Source organism: Ziziphus jujuba, chromosome 7, assembly GCF_031755915.1.
Source record: "Ziziphus jujuba cultivar Dongzao chromosome 7, ASM3175591v1".
NCBI classification, from domain to species: Eukaryota; Viridiplantae; Streptophyta; class Magnoliopsida; order Rosales; family Rhamnaceae; genus Ziziphus; species Ziziphus jujuba.
Window position 1 is genome coordinate 7361172 of NC_083385.1, and position 21416 is coordinate 7382587.

The window sequence follows — 21416 nt, forward strand, 5'->3', positions numbered from 1 at the left end:
ATTATTAGTTTTATTCCTTCTATTTCATCATGGCCCTGTTTTCTTCCTCTATTTTTTCTTTTTTCTTTTTTTTGAAAGGTGGCTCTTGATGTTGATACATATCCCCTGCCACCCCATCTTTACCTTTTCAAAGTTGATCATGCTTAACTTGTGCCACTTTTGGTAGTGAACACCTCCAATTGTCTGTGGACCAGAAACTCAAACAACACCCAATTCTCTTCCACTTTGGTGCTTAATTTGAGTCTATTAACTTTGCATCTCTTACAAGAGAATTGGAAGAGATGCCAAGTACCGTTTTGGTATAATAAAATGCTAAAAGGATTTTTTTTTAATACCAATATTAAAATTAAATATGGATTTTTGTTAAATTTGTGGAGTTTTACAATTATACGAAATTTATATTGCAATTCACTTTTTCCCTTTTTTTAAATCTAATCAAAGCAAAGATCTACTATCGGTGGACCAAAAGTTAGAGAAATAAAATTATATATTAAAATCCTCCAATCTTGCAAAGTAAACAATCTCTTGAATTGTGTAGCACACAAATATAACATATGGAATTATAACTTTTTTTTTTTCACTCATATTTTGATTTTCAATTTCTCAAATTATAGAATATAACCGATCCATGCTGATTTTGTTGAGCGGATGGGGCACGTAAGCGTAATTTAAATAGAAAATAGTGTGTTGTCCTTGGAAAATTTGAAATTAAAATTTTGAGTGTTCGGTGGAGAATAAGGATAAGGATGTTTGGGTTATTTGCCTTAAAAAAGGAATATAAGAGAGAGAACCAAAGCCACCCGATGCATGTCGACAAATTCACAAATTCATGATCACTTTCTTTTCTTTCTTTTTTCTTTTTAAAAAAAAATACAAATTAAAATTCGAAGCCTTTTTAAGGAGCCATGCTGGTCCTTCTCCAACTTGGTTTCAGACACTGCAAACTTAAGTCCTCTGAAACAATCTTGCTCTCCCTCTCTTTTTATTCATACAAATTCAATAACATACATAGTTTGTCTATTATATATATATATATATATACGTATGTAGGAACCAATATTCAGATTATAAATTTGAGAGCAACAAAGCTTGAAAGCCACCAGAAGGTAGTGGCAGAGAGATGGCAGGAAACGATTGGTTAAATGGTTACTTGGAAGCAATTTTGGACGTTGGAAATAGCATGAAGGAAAAGAATGATGGGAAGCCCAAAATTGCAAAGTTTGAAGAGAAAGCGAAGGAGAAATTGTTTAGCCCCACCAAGTACTTTGTGGAGGAAGTAGTCAATAGCTTTGATGAGTCTGACCTCCACAGAACTTGGATAAAGGTTTTGTTATAATTCTCCCTCTTTAGTTTAGCTCTTGTTAAAAAGTGGCTCCTAGTGGTAAAATAGAAGCATTGATTAAGTGATGCATTACAAAACTTTTGTTTTAATATCCCAATTCTTTTAATTAATTTGCTTGTTTTTAGAATCCCGATTCCTCTAGAACTCCCTTTCTGGTTTTTAGCTAGATTAATGCACCAAGAGAAGGAATACTGCGAAAAGCATCAATCCCATGTTTGTGTGGCAATATTTGCACTTACATTGGTTAATTCTTATTGTAATTCGTGTTTTTAATTGCAAAATGATTACGAAATTAGGCAATGAAACTAAATCTGGCTTACCAGTCACAAGTTGGGGGAAAAAGGAATATATATATATATATATTTGATATAGTAAAGGAAAAAAGTATGTATGAAATACATGAATGGTGCAGGTAATAGCTACCAGAAATACCCGTGAGCGCAGCAATAGGCTGGAGAATATGTGCTGGCGCATTTGGCATCTCGCCCGTAAAAAGAAACAGGTGCAATTAATTGCTGTCCTGCAAAATCTAATTTATTAACTTTGATTAACTATTTAATTATTACTTAATGTTTCTTGCTCTTGCTCTTGCGAATATTTAAGGAAGTACTAATGGAATTTTAAGTTGCAGAAAGTAATAATGCCCGTCTCTTTGTAAATTAATAATTAGATTAATATCTGGGAGACATCAAGACTGAAATGACTGAAAGCAATAAAACAAAAGTGAAGATTCGATGGAAGCTATTTTTATTTTTATTTGTTGTTTTGTCGTGTTTCTGAAATTTACTGGTGACACTTGTAAAATGTGTGGACGAAAAAAAACAAAACAAAAAGGTAAGAAAAAGCTACAACTTGTCGGTATAAAGCATCTCAATCATTTAAGGAAACAGATGAGAGGATTATACGCATCGAAGGTTCTTTATATTAGAATAGGAAATGCTGTGTCTAACATTTCTTCTTCTCTATAAAGCATTTATAAGGGGTTTGAACTTAAATTTCTAATTATAGGTTTTAATTTTTTTAAATAGGTGGTAATTTGGGTTGTTGGGATTTGAATTTAACTTTTTAAAATTTTGAAAATTTGAAATTATAGAAGAAAAAGATATATATATATATATATATAACAATACAAGATATATAAACATTTTAAAGAATTTAAACCTTTCATAGAAACAAAATGATGAATTTTTCGTTTTCTTTTTGTACCAGAATCTAAGCGACAATATATAATTGAAGGCTAAGACAAGTATTTTAGCGAACTTTTGTTGGACAATAACCAGGGGCAACAAATTTTAAAGATTTTTCATTTGGCATATAAAATATAAATTATTAAAAGCTAAAAAAAAAAAAAACAAATTGTAATTCCTTATTTTCTCTTAATTTTAATGTTCTTTTCAACATACATGCAAATTTAATTGATACATGCGGAGGCATATATATGTACATAGAAGTAGCTAAATTAATTGGAGAAGAAATGTATAATGTACGCAGATAGCATGGGATGATGCACAAAAGCTTGCAAAGCGGCGTATTGAACGGGAACAAGGCCGTAACGATGCGGCGGACGACCTGTCCGAGCTGTCGGAGGGAGAAAAAGAGAAAGGCGATGGCAGTGTTTTAGAATCCACAAAAGATCATCATAGCTTTTCAAGAATCAACTCTGATATGCAGATGTGGTCTGAGCAGGACAACAAGTCTAAGCACCTTTACATTGTCCTAATCAGGTCACCGTGCTTTCTATATTTCCCATTTCATATAAATAAATTTAATAGATTTTCCATTTTATTAATGTTTCATGCTTAAAATATTATAGTTTGCATGGGTTGGTTCGTGGTGACAATATGGAGCTAGGAAGAGATTCCGATACAGGTGGACAGGTAATTAACCATACATGATATGTATATATATATATATATATGCCTCTGTATAATTTTAGTGGATTTTGAATTTTAACTATGATGTCCTCTGGCTGAAGACGATGTAATATATATTTGATCAGGTGAAGTACGTGGTTGAACTTGCACGTGCTTTGGCCAACACAAAGGGAGTATATAGGGTGGACCTACTAACCAGACAAATCAGCTCACCGGAGGTCGACTGTAGCTACGGTGAACCCATTGAGATGTTGACGTGTCCACCTGATGGCATAGGCAGTTGTGGGGCCTACATCATCCGACTACCCTGTGGGCCCCGCGATAAGTAATTAAATTACACATAATTATTTATCCTAATTTTCTCTTTGATTTTGAGAGATTTAATGTTATAAAATATGTGGAACTGTTGGAATAGGTACGTACCGAAGGAGTCACTGTGGCCTCACATACCAGAGTTCGTGGATGGCGCTCTAGGCCATGTGGTGAACATGGCTAGAGCACTTGGTGAGCAAGTGAATGGTGGGAGACCAACATGGCCTTATGTCATCCATGGCCACTACGCCGATGCTGGAGAGGTTGCCGCACACTTATCCGGTGCCTTGAATGTCCCAATGGTCCTCACTGGCCATTCTTTGGGCCGTAACAAATTCGAGCAGTTGCTCAAACAGGGCAGGCTCTCTAGGGAGGACATCAATGCCACCTACAAAATTATGAGGAGGATTGAAGGTGAGGAACTGGGTCTGGATGCTTCTGAAATGGTGGTCACCAGCACTCGCCAAGAGATCGAAGAGCAATGGGGTTTGTATGATGGGTTCGATCTCAAGTTGGAGAGGAAGCTCAGGGTTAGAAGACGCAGAGGGGTCAGTTGTCTTGGACGATACATGACCAGGATGGTGGTATAAATTCATTCAATAATCCCATTCTCTTTCTTCTAGTTTCTCCTTCTACTAAGACCAAAATTTTATAGTAATTGAGTATGTGGTTTGTATTAGGTGATACCTCCAGGGATGGACTTTAGCTATGTTACAACCCAAGATACAATCGAAGGAGATGGGGATCTGAAATCATTGATTGGCTCTGACAGATCTCAAAACAAAAGGCATCTTCCTCCCATATGGTCTGAGGTCAATATTACAATCTCTGTTCCTTTTTTTTTTAGTGTTTCCTCATGAATAAATTGGAATGTTGATTGTTCAAATTGGTTTTAGTTACTACACTGATTTTGCTCACTGCTTATTATAATATATATGGCAGATAATGCGATTTTTTACTAATCCTCACAAGCCCACCATTCTTGCATTGTCCCGTCCTGATCCAAAGAAAAACGTTACCACATTGCTCAAGGCCTTTGGGGAGTGCCAAGCCCTTCGGGAGCTTGCCAACTTGGTAAAAAAAATCTACGTTTTGATTTCAAATTTTCCCATCACTCACTCAAAGAAATACAAGCTCTACAGTAATAGTCCATTCAACGAAATCCCCTTTTTTTGTTGTTGGTGCAGACATTGATACTTGGTAATAGGGATGACATTGAAGAAATGTCAAATAGCAGCTCCGTCGTCCTTACGACTGTTTTGAAGCTCATCGATAGATATGATTTGTACGGTCAAGTTGCGTATCCCAAGCATCACAAGCAATCTGAAGTACCTGACATTTACCGTCTTGCTGCCAAGACCAAGGTACGTTCTTTGTTAATTAATCAGCTCAGCTAATCCACGACATTATGGACTTTAAATCCCAACATCGGCCCTAATATATTGTAACTATGGGCCCCAATATTTCGTAACTAGTTTCCATTAAGGCCCAAATAAGTCTCATTATTGGCCCAAAATGAGTTTTAGTTTAGGCTCACATAAGTCCCAAATCGGCCCTTGAATCTGGTAGGCGGGCCCAAATGAGTCCCAACTTTGTCCCTTTCTCTGGTAACGGGCTCAAATGAATCCCACTATCGCCCATATCTAGTTATGATCATGGAAGGGGTTCTTGGTGAAGGATTATCATGCCTCGCATAAATGCGACGTAAAAAATGCGCCCCAATTTGATATTCGACTACAACCATGACCATGCATCCCAATTCTATTTTTTGTATTTTTTTTTTTTTTTAAATTGTGTGTAATTTATTTACTTCAAAAATTCATTAATGTGGTTAAAATTTGTTAAACATCACAATTATAAAGTTATTCGAACACCAATTATGTAATCAAATGACAACTAAATTTATTTTTTTAAATTGTTTTCTTATTTATTTTATTACAGTTGCTTTTTGCTTTGCAAGTTTGAAATTTTGTAACACTTTTATGGCGGATTTGTCTCTTGAAGGGAGTTTTCATCAACCCAGCTCTCGTGGAACCTTTTGGTCTCACAATTATAGAGGTAAACATTCGTGAATTTATCATACTTAGAGCTCTAATTACCAAGGCTAACGAGTGCATTGTTTTTTTAACACTCGAGAACTTCATTCAAGAGGCATTATATATAGTAACGATTATAAACTTTAAAAGTTTATTTCTTGCAGGCAGCTGCTTATGGTTTGCCTGTGGTTGCCACAAAAAATGGAGGGCCTGTGGATATTCTTAAGGTATGAGTAATATACACATCTCTCATTCTCTATAGAGGTGTAAATATCCCAAATCTATATATAGGAATTTATAAACTCTTTATGAACACCTAAGCAATTAGATCTATACTACCAGGCACTGAACAATGGCCTCCTCATCGACCCGCATGACCAGAAAGCCATAGAAGATGCACTTCTAAAGCTTGTTGCGGATAAAAACCTGTGGTTTGAATGCCGAAAGAATGGCCTAAAGAACATCCATCGTTTCTCATGGACAGAGCATTGCAAGAACTACCTCTCCCATGTCGAACACTGCCGAAACCGCCATCCCACCACCCGTCTCGAGATCATGCCAATTCCTGAAGAACCATTGAGTGACTCTTTGAAGGATGTAGAAGACCTTTCTTTAAGGTTCTCGGTGGATGGAGATGTCAAGTCTAATGCTGGAGAGCTTGATGCTGCAACCAGGCAGAGAGAACTTATTGAAGCCATAACCAGAAAGGCTTCGTCTAATGGCAATGCTGCTGCGAATTACTTTCCTGGTAGAAGGCAGAGGTTATTTGTTATAGCCACGGATTGCTATGACAGCAACGGAGATTTTACTGAAACCTTCAAGGCAATTATAACGAATGTAATGAAAGCGGCCAGCTTGGCATTAGGTGTTGGCCGTGTAGGCTTTGTGCTGTTAACTGGTTCAAGTTTGCAAGAGACCGTGGAAGCATTAAAACGCTATCAAGTAAACATAGAAGACCTCGATGCTTTGGCATGCAGAAGTGGAAGCGAAATTTATTATCCGTGGAGGGATTTGGTACTTGATGCAGACTATGAATCACACATCGAATACAGATGGCCAGGTGAGAATGTGAGGTCCATGGTGACAAGGCTTGCCAGGGCAGAAGGTGCAGCCGAGGATGACATTGAGGAGTTTGGAGCAAGCAGTACAAGGTGCTACTCTTATACTGTGAAACCTGGTGCCAAGGTGAGAATTATCATTTTCTCAATAGAAACTCATAGTATGAAAGTTGAATCCTGCAACAAGTGAAATAGTGATTCTGATGTGTAAAATTGGCAGGCTCGAAGGAAAGATGACCTCCGCCAAAGGCTGCGGATGAGAGGCTTCCGATGCAACCTTGTTTACACCCATGCAGCATCAAGGTTAAATGTTGTTCCACTATTTGCATCGAGAGTACAAGCGCTCAGGTTAGGCCTCACATTCCTTTCTATCATATTACAACTGATAAACATTGTTTAATTTTATCAAACAGAATGTTAGATGAAGCATGTTTTGGTTTTTTCCATTTTATGTAGGTATCTTTCTGTGAGGTGGGGAATTGACCTCTCCAAAATGGTTGTGTTTGTGGGGGAAAGAGGTGATACAGATAATGAAGACCTGCAGGCTGGCCTCCACAAGACCCTAATCTTAAGAGGCTCTGTTGAGTATGGTAGTGAGAAGCTACTTCGCAGCAAGGACGGTTTCAAAAGAGAAGATGTGTTCCCACAAGATAGCCCTAACATTGCCTCAGTACATGGCTATGAAGCCCATGATATCTCAGCTGCCCTAGAAGCTGTTGAGATGAAGTCCTAATTTTCCTCCTATTCCTCTCTTTTATTTCATTTTATATAGTTATAGGCATATAATCCCGACAACTCATAAGCAATATGGAAATACCATACATAATGGAACATACATATCAGCATTTTGTTAGTAATTTCAATTTGTGCAAGAATATACATCTAAACTTGTAAAAATTTCACTTTGTCCAAATGACATCAGATTTGACCTATATAATTCAATGAGAAATCCAGTAGCAGAAATGCTATATACTAGACTTTGAAGCACACCCTAGATGTGTTTTGTTATGTGGCTTTCTATGGCCCTTATTATCATGTAACGTTGATCATTAGATTTTCATGATTATGACTTGAAACCCAAGAGAGCTAATTAGTGTGTGAGGACTATATAGGTGGCTGGAGTTAATGTTTAAGGAGATCTAACATTTCATTACAAAATGAGAGATTTAGCATGCAGATATATCACTTTATAAGGGAGACTACATCTTCTCAGATATGACAAAGAAAGAAAGAGACAAATCAGAGGTATTTCAGTATTGACATCATACTCATCTTGTATATTAGTATGGTTATCGGTTCCAGTTTTCTGCAGATTTACCAACAGCACGTAACATTCTAGTCTTGCTAATTTTATTCACCAGACTTCTGTATTGCCCGAGTTTCATGCATGTGTTTCATTTTGTCGTGCACAAAGGTCTAGTCCCACTTGATATTCCTCTCCGCAAGCACACTTAACCACGTGAGAGATTCCCTGAAGAAAGCAGAGGCTTAAGTGAAATAGAGGATCCGAATAAAGAAGAAAATCATCAGTTAGTTTTTGCTAAACTTTGGGTGTAATTAACAATTTGAATCATATCAAATAACAGAATTCACAAACATGGAATTTCAATCAATTTTGCACTATGGCGCTTGACAAACTACCTTTACCCATCTATTTTAGCTACAACCTCGGTGAACGACATTGCCCATATTCACCGGTCTCTTTTATCAAAAGATCAACTCATCATTAAATATTCCTAACAGCTATGAGCATTTAAGAAAAAAGCTTAATACTCTATTTACCTTCAGTTTCTCAAATTGGCTTTGTAGAGACTGGAAGTAGTCAGTTTCTCTAGCTTTATCTGATAAAAGGGCATTGTATTCCTTTTCCAAGTTCTCTATCTCCATCGTCCTTAGTTCAGGCTAAAGAACCATGAAAGGGGATAGTACAAAGTTACTACATTGTGCAGAAAGACTAATGTACAATTTCCTTTAGAAAGCAACCATGGATGAGAAGCCACTTCTCAATAAGCTGATTGAAAACATTGAAGCTTGTCAACTTGACAAGGTCTCCATTAAACCATATGAATTAGTTCATTCCTCTCACTGGCAGAATTAAAACACAAGTTGGTGTAAAAACAAATCATTCCTCTCACCAGCAGAATTAAAACACAAGTTGGTGTAAAAACAAAGTAACTGGTGGTTCAACTCTTCAAAGTGTATATTATAGTACTGAATCATAATAGATCCGAGTATCAGGCATCTACAGTATCTGACCAAAAGTGGATGAACAAGAAGACAAGCACCCAAAAGTGAAAAAGGCACTCAACATAACATACACCTCATATGTACAGGGCAAACAACTGACCTTGAAATCATTTTCTCTGCACTTCACTTTCTCAAGTACCTGCTTCATCTGAAACAACACAGGTATGATAAAGGTAAGGGAAAAAAAAAAAGAGGTTATATCAATAGAACAAGGAGCAAGAGGATGAATATATTGGTAGGAAATAGTTATCTTTCCATTATAGGGGAAAAAAATGCTGAAAAGATCACAAGCTGAATCAGCTAAGGTACGCTAACAATCTCATCATTTTCTTTTAACTGAAAGTAATCTCTGAACATGAAAGATGAAACAGCATCTGGTCTTTTTGATGTAAAAAGAACCATTACACTCCATCCAACTAGTGGAGAGATCACCATATAGTAAATTTATTTTATAGCCAACCTCTGTGTTCTCCATCACAAGTTTGGATTTAATTTTTGAAATCTCTTCAAACTTGGCTTTAGCAGAGTCCAACTTGGCCATTAGATCCTTCCTTGGGTCGTTCTCCTACTATTCCAAAGACAAATTAAAAGATATAGTGCAGCAAAATAAATCTCAAGAATCAGTTAATTAAGTGTTATACCAGATTCTTTATATCAAGGCTAGAATTCCCTGCAAAGAGAAGTCCTGTATGAGAATTAGAAAGAGAGTCTTGGAAAGCAGAAGTTCTCACCTTTGCTAACAAGTCTAAGAATCATACCTCCTGTTTCAGCTGTTTGCTCATCATTTGCATCCATTTCCTGCATAGAATCTCATCCGTATTTATATTCAAAGAAAGTGATGCAACTGCGAGATAGCTAAGCAAACGAAAGAAACGAAAAAATTCCAAACAGATAATAATGAAGAACTTTGTCTAGCAATGAAACAATGAAAGCTGTTTCACACTGTTAACCTGAAGAAAGAAAGTAAAAAGGAAATACAGAGAATGTACCATTCCATGCTTTTCTAGTTCTTTGGTAGCCTTGTGAGAATTGATCCAGTCCTAACCGACATTTTTAAGGTCAATGAACATCAAGCGTAAAAATACATATAGAGACTTCAGGTATCACACCTGTTGCTCCTGTAATTTGCCATTCATAAGCTCTGCCACCTTCATGTAGTAAGCACTGTAATGGTAAAAATTTACAACGGTAACGGTATCATTTTACAATCTCGTGTGCACTTTGGTCATTTCAGTTTGCGAGTTTAATTACCTCATCTCCGTAAGCTTGGCAGATAAGGCTATTCTTTCTTGTTGAATGAGCTCCAAAGTCTACTTGTTTAAAAAAGTTCAGAAAGCATAATATAATTATCAGAGCAACTTTGTATTGGTAGATGGATTAACAATTACACACTGAGAGATTACCTGGGCAAGGGTAGATGCGTCAGACTCCAGGGAAGCCAATTTTCTCTGCTTTTCCAATATCTGTGAGCAAACCTGACCTTTTGCCATCGTTATCCGCTCAACGTCATCTTTGAGTTGCTTTGTTTCAGATCTTACTGCAAAACAGTTTAGAATAGTTTAAGAATGGTGATATTAAAAGGCAAATTTTCATAAAATTGGAAAAAAAAAAAAAAAAAGGGAAAAAGTAAAAATAATGCTAAATCATAAATATCTATCATTGGATAGTACTATAAACTTTTAAAAAAAAAAAAAAAAATCAAAATGCTACTCGGAAAATTTAATCAGAGCACTAAAATTTCCATATGGAGGAGAAAAATCCAAACGATACCTAGTTATATATATCCTTTATAGTCCGTGCATTTTAGGAAACAAAATACGTAAAAAGAGAAAAGAATTTCCAAAATCAAAATAAAAACATAGCGAAAGCAAAAACAATAAATTTTGTTTCCAAAAAAAAAAAAAAAAGTAGGAAACATAATGGAAGGAGAACCAGAATTGAGGTCGCTTCCGAAGGTTTGAATGGTGGTCAGTTGCGTTTGCTCTTCGACAGAGATCTTCGTCACCTGATCTTCCATATCTGCATTTTATTTTATTTTTACATTTTATAGAATTAAAAAAAAAAAAGGGGGGAAATTAAAGATAAAATTCCTCAAATTCCAGTAAATTCAAATCATACGGCGAGATAGAGAATTAGACGATGAGATACCGTTCATTTGAGATCGCAAGGTCTTGATGTACTGTAAGTAGTCCTCCATTTCCTTCCTCGTGTCTTCGATTAGTCCGATTCAACTGAATTCACTGCGAAATTGATTAACAGAAAGAGAGCCAAACAGAGACGAGAGAGGCTTTTGGAGGGAAAGAATTCGTAGGATGGATGGGTGGATTTTGAACCAAACTACTTTATACAGTCCCTCCAACACAAATTTACCATAAAGCCCTTCTGCCTTTAATATAGGCCCATGTAACCCAACCCAATATAGAAGGATCAGTCAGTCAGTTTCTAGTAATGGGCTTCATTTTCTGTTAGTTTTAGACGGTCAAGGTACCAAGTTCAACCCGACCAAACAAAACCAGGATCCGAATAAGGGCCATGCTTCCTGCCAAAAGACTTTGCAGCGGAAGTCCGAGCTACCAAACCACAGTACCTGTGTCCGTCGCCCAAATGGCGATGCCAAAATTCTCAAGCAGACTCGGAAGGAGACCGTTGCTTCAGAGGCATGTTGGTCATGGAATTAGAGATTGGCGCTTTCACTTTCCCACAAGACTTTCTTCACATAAAGTCTTCCGTATCATCATCATCAGCCTCGCCTTCGTCGCTCTCTTCCCTCCCATTTTCTTCCATTTCAGGCTCAGACACTTTCATCAGGTAATCTCTTCCTCGCTTCTCTTGCTTTCTCATATTCGCTTATGAGATTTTTTTTGCTCAGTCAAAAATTTCGCTCTCTCTTGCTCCATTCATTGTCCAACTGGGAAAATGTTAGAATTTATGTTTATTCTTTTACATCTGCGATCCCAGATCGGGAAGAGAAAAGGAACCTAGAAGCTATATTCCATGTTTATGCAATGTTACACGTATCAAAGTATTGTCTGTTTCTAATTGTTGTGTATGTGTAACGTGCAAAATGTATCGCAAATTTACTACTACTTTGTTGCGGTTTGTATAAAAGAGACATAGGAAAATGGATTCACGTAGTTGAAGAAAATGGATTCACGTATTTGAAATCAATTTACTGGAATTACGTGAAAATGGTGATCTTTGAATATAAGTTGTGGTTCTACTTATATGGTATGCAATCTTATCTGTAAACATTATATCTGTTTTTAAATTTTAGAGAAGATTATGTTCTTTAATCATAGAAAAACAGATCTGAAACTTTTATTATAAAATTTCATTTTGCTTCTCTTATATGGTACTTAAACTTAGTTTGGCCTCCTACTGCCTACTTTTAGTTTTGAGTATGTATGTGATTATCGTTGAGCAGACTCTATGGATGGCAATTTCATTCATTTGTGATTTACATGTCAAATGGGTTTGTTCCTTTCTAAAGTGGAAATTAGTTTGTTGATGATTATAGCATGCTCATACATTTGGTTGAGAGTTCCCAGACCTTGTACGGCATGCTCAAAACCATTAGACATGTTTGGAATAGAATTGTTGGAGGATCTTTTATAATTCTCAATCTTTCCCCATTTGTGCAGATCCAATTAAGAAAGTGTGGCTGGATGAATAATCCTCCCCTAGTATGTGCTCATGGTGGTGATTCAACTAAGGCCTTCCCCAACACAGTAGGCATCTGATCTTCAATCTGATTATCCTTTCCTTTCTTAACCTGTGAATTTTCCTTTTCTAGGACCATTAGGGAATGGAGTCCCTCATTCCAATACTATATAATTTGAGTTAAAATCTAGCTTTTTGCAATTGCGGTTCATTCCCTTCCAAATAAATGGTTCTAATGTGATAAGAGATATATTTAATTAAGTCATCCATTCTGTGGCTGCACTGTCGAACTCTAAGGAGTTAGGACCTAAAATAAGTCTTCCCATTCACATGGATAAAATTAATAGGACCTAAAATAAGTCTTCCCATTCACATGGATAAAACTAACTTTCGCATGCTTTTAGCCTATGAACTTTTGTAAAAAACCTTATCTTTTAATTTTCCATGCTGCAGATTTCTGCATATCAATTTGCTCTTCGTTCTCAAGTAGACTGCATAGAGATTGATGTTTCTCGTTCTTCAGATGGAGTTTTGTTCGCTCTCCATGACAGGTATAGTTGGCCTCATTATTATATTTTTCCAACATATGCTTGTGGATTAACTTTCTACTTACTGGATAACTTTAATGATGAAAGATACACATTATTTCATTGAAAGTTTTCTTCTCTTCTTTCAAATAACAAGAATATGTACTTCAACCCCAATATTCTGTTTTATAATCTGATTATGTAAGGACCTTTAAGTTGTTGATTTAATTTTCAGTAATGATGTTGTCGTAACAAAATGTGTAGTGATTCACCAAGTAAGGACTTTGGTACACGACAATACTTTTAACATTGCCTTTTAGTCAAGTGTTGTGTCAGACATCAGTAAAACCGAATTCCTGTATCCATATTTGTTTATCACATGAACAATGTTTTTTTACATGCCCCAATTTGTGGGGTAGTTATTTTTCATATTTTTCAAACATTATTTTTTATTTTTCATTGAATCATTGAGGCACAAGGTGATTAGATGGAACTGAGGTTAACTGGTACTTTGATAGGTAACAATGGGTGCACATAGGTGTGGAGGCCCTATGCAAATCCAGAAAAAATTTGTTAACATACTTGTGTTGGAGTGTTATGCCATATTACCTTTTTTTGTGTTTTTTTTTTTTTTTTTAATAATCAATCTTGAAGCTGCTTGTAGATTTGATTCTTAAATGACACAGGCAGGGATTTGCAGCAGATATCTGGCAACAATTCTTCAAAGGTTGGGCATTTGAGCATGAAGGAGGTGAGTTTTGCAGTGATGGATTTTGTGTTAGCCATAAATGACCCATCAATTAGTATGATTGACATCCCTTTAATAACGACTTATTCTGGTTCCATGTGTAAATATGTGTTCGTCCAAATAGGTAACTCACTTTATAGAATATGTTTATGATAATCTTAATTGAGATTATATTCTAGTTTTCTGTTGTAGATAAAAGAACTAGCTGATGTTCATCAATCTGCTCGGAAATTTGATGAAAACATTACTACAATGGAAGATGCGTTAAAGGTATTGTTCTCTCTATCTGTCTCTCTACTTTGTCAATCTTAATAATCCTTTTGGTTTGCAGTTCATAATGTGGTTTTTCTTACCAACTTTTTTGTGCATACTGTTCTCTCTCTCTCTCTCTCTCTCTCTCTCTCTCTCTCTCTCTCTCGCTCTCTCTCTCTTTTTTATGGTTTAATTTTAATTTTCCTCTTCTTTTTAGTTATACATGACAATGATTCTGGTTGATTCTCAGTTAATATCAAGTTCAGTCCGGCAGGTGATTGTAGATGCAAAAGTTGGACCTCCATCATATGAAAAAGGGCTTGCAAAGGATATTCTTAAAGTTGTAAGTTTGCTTAACCTTTTTTTATTTTTTATTTTATTTTTATTAAAACCCCTTCTGGTAGGTTTCATTAAAGCACCAGGGATCACTTTCTAAATATACAGTACTATTGCTGATTTCTTCCCATTTATTCCTGTTATTTTGTCGAAGTTTCCATTTTATTAGTCAATCCATGGTATACTCGATTTTTATATTGTTTCTGTTTGAGTGGGAGTAACTGGAATAAGTGCAGTTTATAATTTCTAGTTCTTTTCATGATATAATAAAAACCATTGGAGTAGTAATGATCAAAAGAAAGCAAAGGAATGGCAAGTGGGTGAAAATAAATCATAGAAAGTTCTGAAATAGTTTTCACATAACTTGAATTTCTAAAGCAGCGTCACCCAATATGGTTTGGATAACCTTAGAAAGTTTAATTGAGAAAACAGAATTTCATCCACTTTGGGAAAATCACCTTTCAGTAACAAACTCTGAAAAGTGTCTCTTGAGAATAGTGCTTTTATATCGCCATAATTTTTTGGAAAAATTATTTTCAGGTTCAAAGGACACATTGTAAGAATTGCATTGTATGGGCTAAAAGCGACATTCTAGCAAGAGATGTAATCAGACAATCATCAAATGTTACGGTAACTATAAATTTAAATGCATATTTTAATTGATTATTTTATAGATCCCCGATCATTTCAGTACTTGGGTGATATTCTTGCAGGTGGGCTACATTGTCATGATTGATCCATCCACCAAAGTTAGGACCAACTTGCTAAGGATGAAAGATGCTGATGTTGTCGGTGTATATCATCCATTGATAGATGAGAAGCTTGTGAGAATTCTCCATGGGTATGAACTTCATTTCATGCATTTGTAACCTGTTTGCCTGGCAATTAGCTTGTGTACATGAAGGCGTATAATTCTTAACATGCAAGTGGGAAATTTAACAGGAGAAACAAGAAGGTTTATGCTTGGACTGTTGACGATGAGAATTCGATGCAAAGGATGTTGTCTGAGCATGTGGATGCGGTTGTTACAAGCAACCCAACTCTTCTTCAGCGTCTGATGCAAGATCTCAGAACGCAGTGTCTCGAGGAAGGTTTTTCATTCTCACAATGACACGTCAATTTGCTGATGATTATACGATTAACTGTATATAACTTGCATTTGTTATATGGTTTTATGAGGTTCAAAGATACCATGCATATTCACCAATCAAAGGGACCTCTATTTGTTATATCATTATATGCTAAGCTTTAAATGCAGATAACAAATATTGAATGAGTTTTTGCCTTTTTGGTAACAAAGCTGTAATTTATTTTATTGGAATCTTCTGAGATAATAGATATATGGATGGTCTGTCCCTGATAATATAACTCTTTTTTTTTAAAAATAATAATAATAATAATAATGCTTGCTCTTTATTATTTATTATTGTTACGGTTACCTTCACTGTCAAGCTATCATTATTGTCCTATTAAGTGTTATTATTATTCTTTAGCAATAACTATTGTCCTTGTAATTCTTAATAATTATTTTCTCATTCCGTGCTCGTCATTCCTTGCCAATTCATCTAATCCCAGTTCACGGCTATTCCTCTATTTAAGGAGAAGCAATAGTTGCGTAGGGCCTCAACTTGTAGCATTGGATTTTTTAAATTTTTATCTTTTTGCTTCATATTCTGGTCAAAGAGAGCCTCCCTTTTTTTGTTTTGTTTTGTTTTTTTTTTTTCCTTCCCCCACACACTCCTCCCCCCCCCCCCCCCCCCACCAGCTCATACCTATTATTATTATTGTTCTAGTAAATGTTTCGTTAGATAAATAATATAACACTTGGAATTTGTATGTTTCCTAGTAATTTTGTTCTCTAATGCAGTTGAAATAATCAAAATAAAATTAATCATCTTGAGATATATTGACAAACCTTTAATTAAGTATATCTTAACAAAATAGTAATGCTACAAATACTACATAGATTTACCAAGATTTATACCTTTGGGCTGTGTGTTAATATTTTTTAAATTAATATATTAATATAATGATAAAAAAAAAGGCTTTTCTTTTTATTAGGAAAAGTTAAGAAATATTAAATGTATTTGTTAAAAGTAGATATGTTCGAATATTAATATTACGAATATTAGAATGATCCTATAAGCAAAAATTTCTACATCTACATCTATATTTAGTGTTATATGATTAATGTAATATAGAATTAACAGTTTATAAATTCAAAAGAAAACAACATATTCTTAGCCAAAAAAAAAAAGAAAAAAGAAAAAAAGGAAAACAAACATATTGTTCTCAATTAAACAATGAGTATTTTATGATTTTTTTTTTTTTTAAAAAATGAATATTTTAGAATCACGTCTAGATGACAAACGACTAATTTTGTGACGTGCACGTGGCCACGCACAACCTGACTTCTAGAGAGAGAAATCGTCGTAATCCTTTTCACACGTATTTACAGCAAACATGGATTATCTGCCGGTACAGAAATCCCCTGTTTCTCCTCCGTCTCTACTCCATCTGAGATTTACAATCTTTACGGTCCATCATGATCAAAACATGTCATCGAACTGTCAAATATGAGCGTGTATAATAAGTCAAAACGTCAAAATCATGGTACTTACCACACCAGATCTGATCCAAATTTGCCCAACTACCCTTCTTCTCTAACGCGAACTGAAACAAACAAAACTACATTCGCAACTGTTTCTCTCTGCTTCCAGATCCAAGCTCCAGGTCCAATCCAAACGAAAACTAGTTTTTTTTAATCATTTAAAAAGGCAGTGAGGAAAATAAGACAATTTATTATTCCTTGATTCCGAAAAAGAAAAGATTCTGATTTCTGAAACACAGAAATTATTAATGCTGCATTCAAGTTTCTCAATTGTTTGTCGGGGAAAGCCTATTTATTATTTGTTTTTGAAAAACTAAGTAATAAATAATAGGGTTTCTTTTTGCTCGGAGAAACCCTAATTTGATTCCAGATTTTCAATTTTGGTTAAGCAGCAAGCAAATTTGTTCGCAATTTCCTTGATGGCGACTACGGGGTTGTCAATTTGGTTCCATAATAAGATCGTCGATCCTCTCTTACAAATACTTAGCAGGTATGTGTTATAATTCTCTGTTGTAATATAATTTTCAATATTAGATTACTTGGAACTTCGTTTTTGATTGTGCTTAATCAATTTCGGATGGTTATTTGTACGTCAGTTGTGGGTGTTTTAATATAATTTTCAATATTCGATTACCTGGATTTTCATTTTTTTGTTAGAGCTTGAGGCATTAGAAATTTATGAGCTCCCAGAAAGCGGTAACAAGTATATTTTATTTCTTAGGGGTGCTGAGCCAAAGCTCTTGGCGTTCTCTGCAGCTCTGGGCATTACCTTCGGAGTGTTTCCAATTTGTGGTAAGAGATTTCTTCAACCTTGTGCCAGTTGATGCTCGAGTTTGATTTTTATGTTAATTCCATATATTTCTACTGAATCATAATCAAAGTTGATATAGAACCATATTATTGTAGCTGAACTGCTTAAATTCATTGAATGGATAGCCATACTGAGATGGATGAGTAATTTGGGTACACAATTTTGTGCTGTAAGACTCAAAAAACCTCCATTTAAAAATAAAATAAAATAAAAAATAAATATATAAATGAAGAAGAATAAGAAAGGAAGAAAGAGCAGTTGACTTATAAAGGAGCAAAGAAGAGATTGCTCTAGAGTTTCTGATCAAAGTAATGATAAACGCTCGGACTAGAAAATTTTAAAGAGTGAATGGAGAGTTCAAATGGTTATTGGAAGCCTGAATGCATAGAGACTGTAGGTTTTTATTCTGTTTTTACTTTAATTGTTATGTTATGTGGCTGTAAAAATTAGTTGTTTTGCATATCGATCAATGTAAATTAGAGTTACCTAGTGGAACTCCTTATGTCAGCTAATGTTTCATTAACAGGAGTCACCGTGTTTCTCTGTGGAGTGGCTATTGCATTGCTTAGATCCCTATGCCATGCTCCAAGTGTGATGCTAGCAAATTTTATTGCTACTCCGATAGAGTTGAGGTACTTGCATGTCTTTTGATACCATAATATCAACATTTGCTATTGCCATCAGTATTTTCTAAACTATGTGATAACGTAATATGGCAGACTTCTTTATAACTTTGGTATATCACAAATGATTCTTGCCTGAATCATTTTAGCCTAACCCACTCAACAGTTATTTGTGCTACTAAGTCGAGGAAGGTAAGACATTGATCTTTGGATTTTGCAATGCAATTTCCTGTCTAAAAAAGCTAGCTATGATGTAATAATGTGTATAAGTGGGAACTTTGACTATATGAACTTATTTGAGTTGCTTTTCATGGAACAAAGAATATGCTACATGTGTATATCTTTCTGAAATGGTGAGAACTTGATGTGCATCTGTTCCCCTATATTGCTCATAATGTGACAACTTTTTACTTTTTGGCTGCTTTATGCTTATTTCGTGGCATAGATTTCGGTCATGGTCTGATTATAGTTATGTGTTCTGTTTTCAAGTTTGGTGATACCTTTCTTGCGCTTTGGCGAAGCTATCACAGGCGGAGAACATTTTCCTTTGACATCTGATGCTTTGAAGAAAGTCTTAACTGGCCATGCTTCAAAAGAAGTGCTGCTTAGTATTGCCCATGCGGTAGGTGGCCAATTTGACATATTGTTGTTTTGTCTTTTCTCTTAGACATAAGCATGTGCACTAGAACACACGACAGGTAATGAAGTTTTGTTTTTTCCTATTGGAAAGTTGAGACAAGGGATAATTTTTGTATAATCGAGCTCACTACATCTTCAAGGTTGAAATGCTATTTTTAAGTAAACTCTTACTGGTAGAAGCAGTTGTGATAAACCAAGTAGAGAGTATGAATTGTATTTTTATTTGCAGAGAAAAATATGAGAAACAGGAAATGTGGAGTGCTTATGTTTATCTGTCACTTGTTTAGTTAAATACACCATTCTGCCTAGGCAATCTGTATGTCAATTGTTATGCATCCCTTTTTTAACACTTCAGTTACTGGATGTCTTGCTTTTCTATAATGCATGTCTATTCCTCTTATGTTTTCTTATTCTAGTGAAACAAAAACCAGGTCTTAAAATCTTGTCTAAAATCTTTTGCAGTTGTTGGGATGGGTTATTGCGGCACCTTTTCTTTTGGCAACATTGTACATATTGTTTTTACCGTGTTTCAAGATCTTGGTTCGCAAGTTCACCAGCGTTCCTTTAAGTCCAAGGAAACCACTTCATTCTCACTCGGAAATTAGGCTTAAGGTAAGGGATGTATGATTAGCTTCCTAACAAGTATACATTTCCTACACTTATGGAACTTTTCCGCCATGTATCTCTAACCTGATAATAATAATACCTTCTGTACATAGAAAATACATTGTTGTTTTCTTGTGTATGTCACAGTACAAGTATTTTGCTTAATGATCTCGTCGATTTTCTAATTGTAAGTCAAGGAAGCTCATAAAACCTCTGTTTTCGGAGATGGTCCTTGAAATGTTGGTGTTTTTCAGGTTGGATACAAAAGCTGAAATTTTACACTGACTCGTGGTCAAGTGTTGGTTGCACAATCAGTAAATTTTTTTCAAACTGAGACATATTAATTACGTTTTTTTTTTTTTCTTTAACAATATATACTTAGTTTATAATATCATTCAGGATATACTGCAAAACCTTCAAATATATACAATATATGCTATTGCAATTTTGTATAGCTTACATATTTTCCAAAATTACAAAGACCTTTTATTTTTATTTTCGATTAGTGTTTTCCTCCATCATGTACGTATATACACAGTTTTTACAGGTAATTGTGTGCGAAAAATAAGGATAATTAAAGTTTTAGGAATCAATTTCAAAAGACATGTTTGTAAAATCGTGAAAAGTATCCTAGTGTTATGATGGAGTAGGCTAATTTTCAAAACCGTAAGGACGTGTTTGGAACGCCGGATTAGAAAATAGATAATCCAGGTAGGCGTTTGGGACAACACACTATAAGTGGATGTGTAAATTGCTACCGAATAACTAGAAGACAGAACTTCATATTATCCCAAAAAAAAAAAAAAAAAAAAAAAAAAAAAAAAAAAAAAGGGCAAGAAGAAGAAGAAGACAGAGCTTCATGAATTAAAGAATTAAAATATCATTTATAATAAAGATGTACTGATTTTCTTTTAATATTTTATTCCTAAAACTTGAACATAATAAGAAATTTGGAAATCCATTTAATGCTTCATTTAATTATCTGCTGCTGTCATGTCTACCAGGCATCCCCTTCAACTCCACCAATGGCTACAAATTTTGCAGCTGTGTCTCTCAAATAAATCCTTCAACTCCGACATCCATAAATTTTCAATGACAAGGTTTATGATTTTTCTTTTCTTTCAAAATAATAATAATAATAATAATAATAATAACAAGTTTCCTTTTTGATCGAAAATCTCAAGGAGTTTTGCTATTGAAGAATATGAACTATCTTTGATTTGGGATTCAAATGGGAAGAATATGTGATCTCATATTGTAGTTTGCCAGCGTTGCAGAGTATTTGTTATATGATCACAAGTAAATCACAAGTAAATACATATATTAAATGATCCAAAAAGGATGAACTAAAATATAATTATTTTTTTCTTTAAAGTTACTCATTCAGATTTTAGTCTGGTACTGCCAAATTAATAGTTGAACAAAGGTCCATAAGTGAGATCATCGTATTCTAGTTTCATACTTGGTTTCAGATGGCCATTGGGCTGCTAATAAATATTTTTGCTGCTTTGCCTTAGTCCCAATGAATAACAATATGAATGATAAATATATTATGGTCCCTTCAAAACTATCCTAATTTTCAATTAACGTAAGGCTATCATACAATAAATAAAAAGTTGGTCCTGCACTTGGTGTTTTTTAGATTTATTAAATAGGTATATTATACTGCATATTTAAAAAAAAAAAATTTATTACAATTGGATATTTTTGTATTTATATTTTTATAATTTTATG

The 21416-nt window shown here is 34.9% G+C and overlaps 4 protein-coding genes across 10 annotated transcripts; 3 read left to right on the plus strand and 1 right to left on the minus strand.

Moving 5' to 3' along the window:
- Window positions 1-815: 815 nt before the first annotated feature.
- Window positions 816-7611, plus strand: LOC107410852 (sucrose-phosphate synthase 4). The gene is made up of 14 exons (XM_016018335.4): window positions 816-1324; window positions 1755-1844; window positions 2834-3066; window positions 3156-3219; window positions 3342-3541; window positions 3632-4112; window positions 4209-4340; window positions 4471-4602; window positions 4716-4892; window positions 5533-5586; window positions 5729-5791; window positions 5907-6749; window positions 6843-6970; window positions 7079-7611. The coding sequence occupies exons 1-14, from the start codon at window positions 1121-1123 to the stop codon at window positions 7353-7355; spliced, it is 3078 nt and encodes a 1025-aa protein (XP_015873821.2). The 5' UTR covers window positions 816-1120; the 3' UTR covers window positions 7356-7611.
- Window positions 7612-7802: 191 nt separating this feature from the next.
- On the minus strand, window positions 7803-11192 carry LOC107410853 (uncharacterized). 5 transcript variants are annotated; one of them, XM_048478710.2, is made up of 12 exons: window positions 11018-11189; window positions 10802-10888; window positions 10273-10406; window positions 10121-10179; window positions 9979-10033; window positions 9859-9888; window positions 9628-9667; window positions 9511-9554; window positions 9330-9434; window positions 8970-9017; window positions 8405-8524; window positions 7803-8093 (listed from the first exon to the last, which is right to left on the minus strand). In XM_048478710.2, the coding sequence occupies exons 1-12, from the start codon at window positions 11064-11066 to the stop codon at window positions 8004-8006; spliced, it is 861 nt and encodes a 286-aa protein (XP_048334667.1). In that variant the 5' UTR covers window positions 11067-11189; the 3' UTR covers window positions 7803-8003. The 5 variants fall into 5 exon arrangements, with proteins under 5 accessions (XP_048334667.1, XP_048334665.1, XP_048334668.1 ...); XM_048478708.2 differs by having other exon boundaries at window positions 9859-9909; XM_048478711.2 differs by having other exon boundaries at window positions 9511-9539; window positions 11018-11188.
- A 209-nt stretch (window positions 11193-11401) lies between these two features.
- Window positions 11402-15815, plus strand: LOC107410806 (glycerophosphodiester phosphodiesterase GDPD4). The gene is made up of 9 exons (XM_016018286.4): window positions 11402-11677; window positions 12511-12597; window positions 12983-13080; window positions 13747-13807; window positions 13997-14074; window positions 14307-14399; window positions 14933-15022; window positions 15106-15233; window positions 15335-15815. The coding sequence occupies exons 1-9, from the start codon at window positions 11402-11404 to the stop codon at window positions 15501-15503; spliced, it is 1080 nt and encodes a 359-aa protein (XP_015873772.3). The 3' UTR covers window positions 15504-15815.
- A 1028-nt stretch (window positions 15816-16843) lies between these two features.
- LOC107410866 (uncharacterized) lies at window positions 16844-20942 on the plus strand. Of its 3 annotated transcripts, XM_016018352.4 has the most exons (7): window positions 16844-17125; window positions 17396-17493; window positions 17725-17795; window positions 18341-18446; window positions 18927-19059; window positions 19539-19688; window positions 20687-20942. In XM_016018352.4, exons 2-7 carry the CDS (start codon window positions 17423-17425, stop codon window positions 20741-20743), a joined length of 588 nt encoding a protein of 195 aa, XP_015873838.2. In that variant the 5' UTR covers window positions 16844-17125; window positions 17396-17422; the 3' UTR covers window positions 20744-20942. The 3 variants fall into 3 exon arrangements, with proteins under 3 accessions (XP_015873838.2, XP_048335229.2, XP_060675029.1); XM_048479272.2 differs by having other exon boundaries at window positions 16846-17493; XM_060819046.1 differs by lacking the exon at window positions 20687-20942 and adding an exon at window positions 19937-20177 and having other exon boundaries at window positions 16847-17493.
- The last annotated feature ends 474 nt before the right edge of the window (window positions 20943-21416 follow it).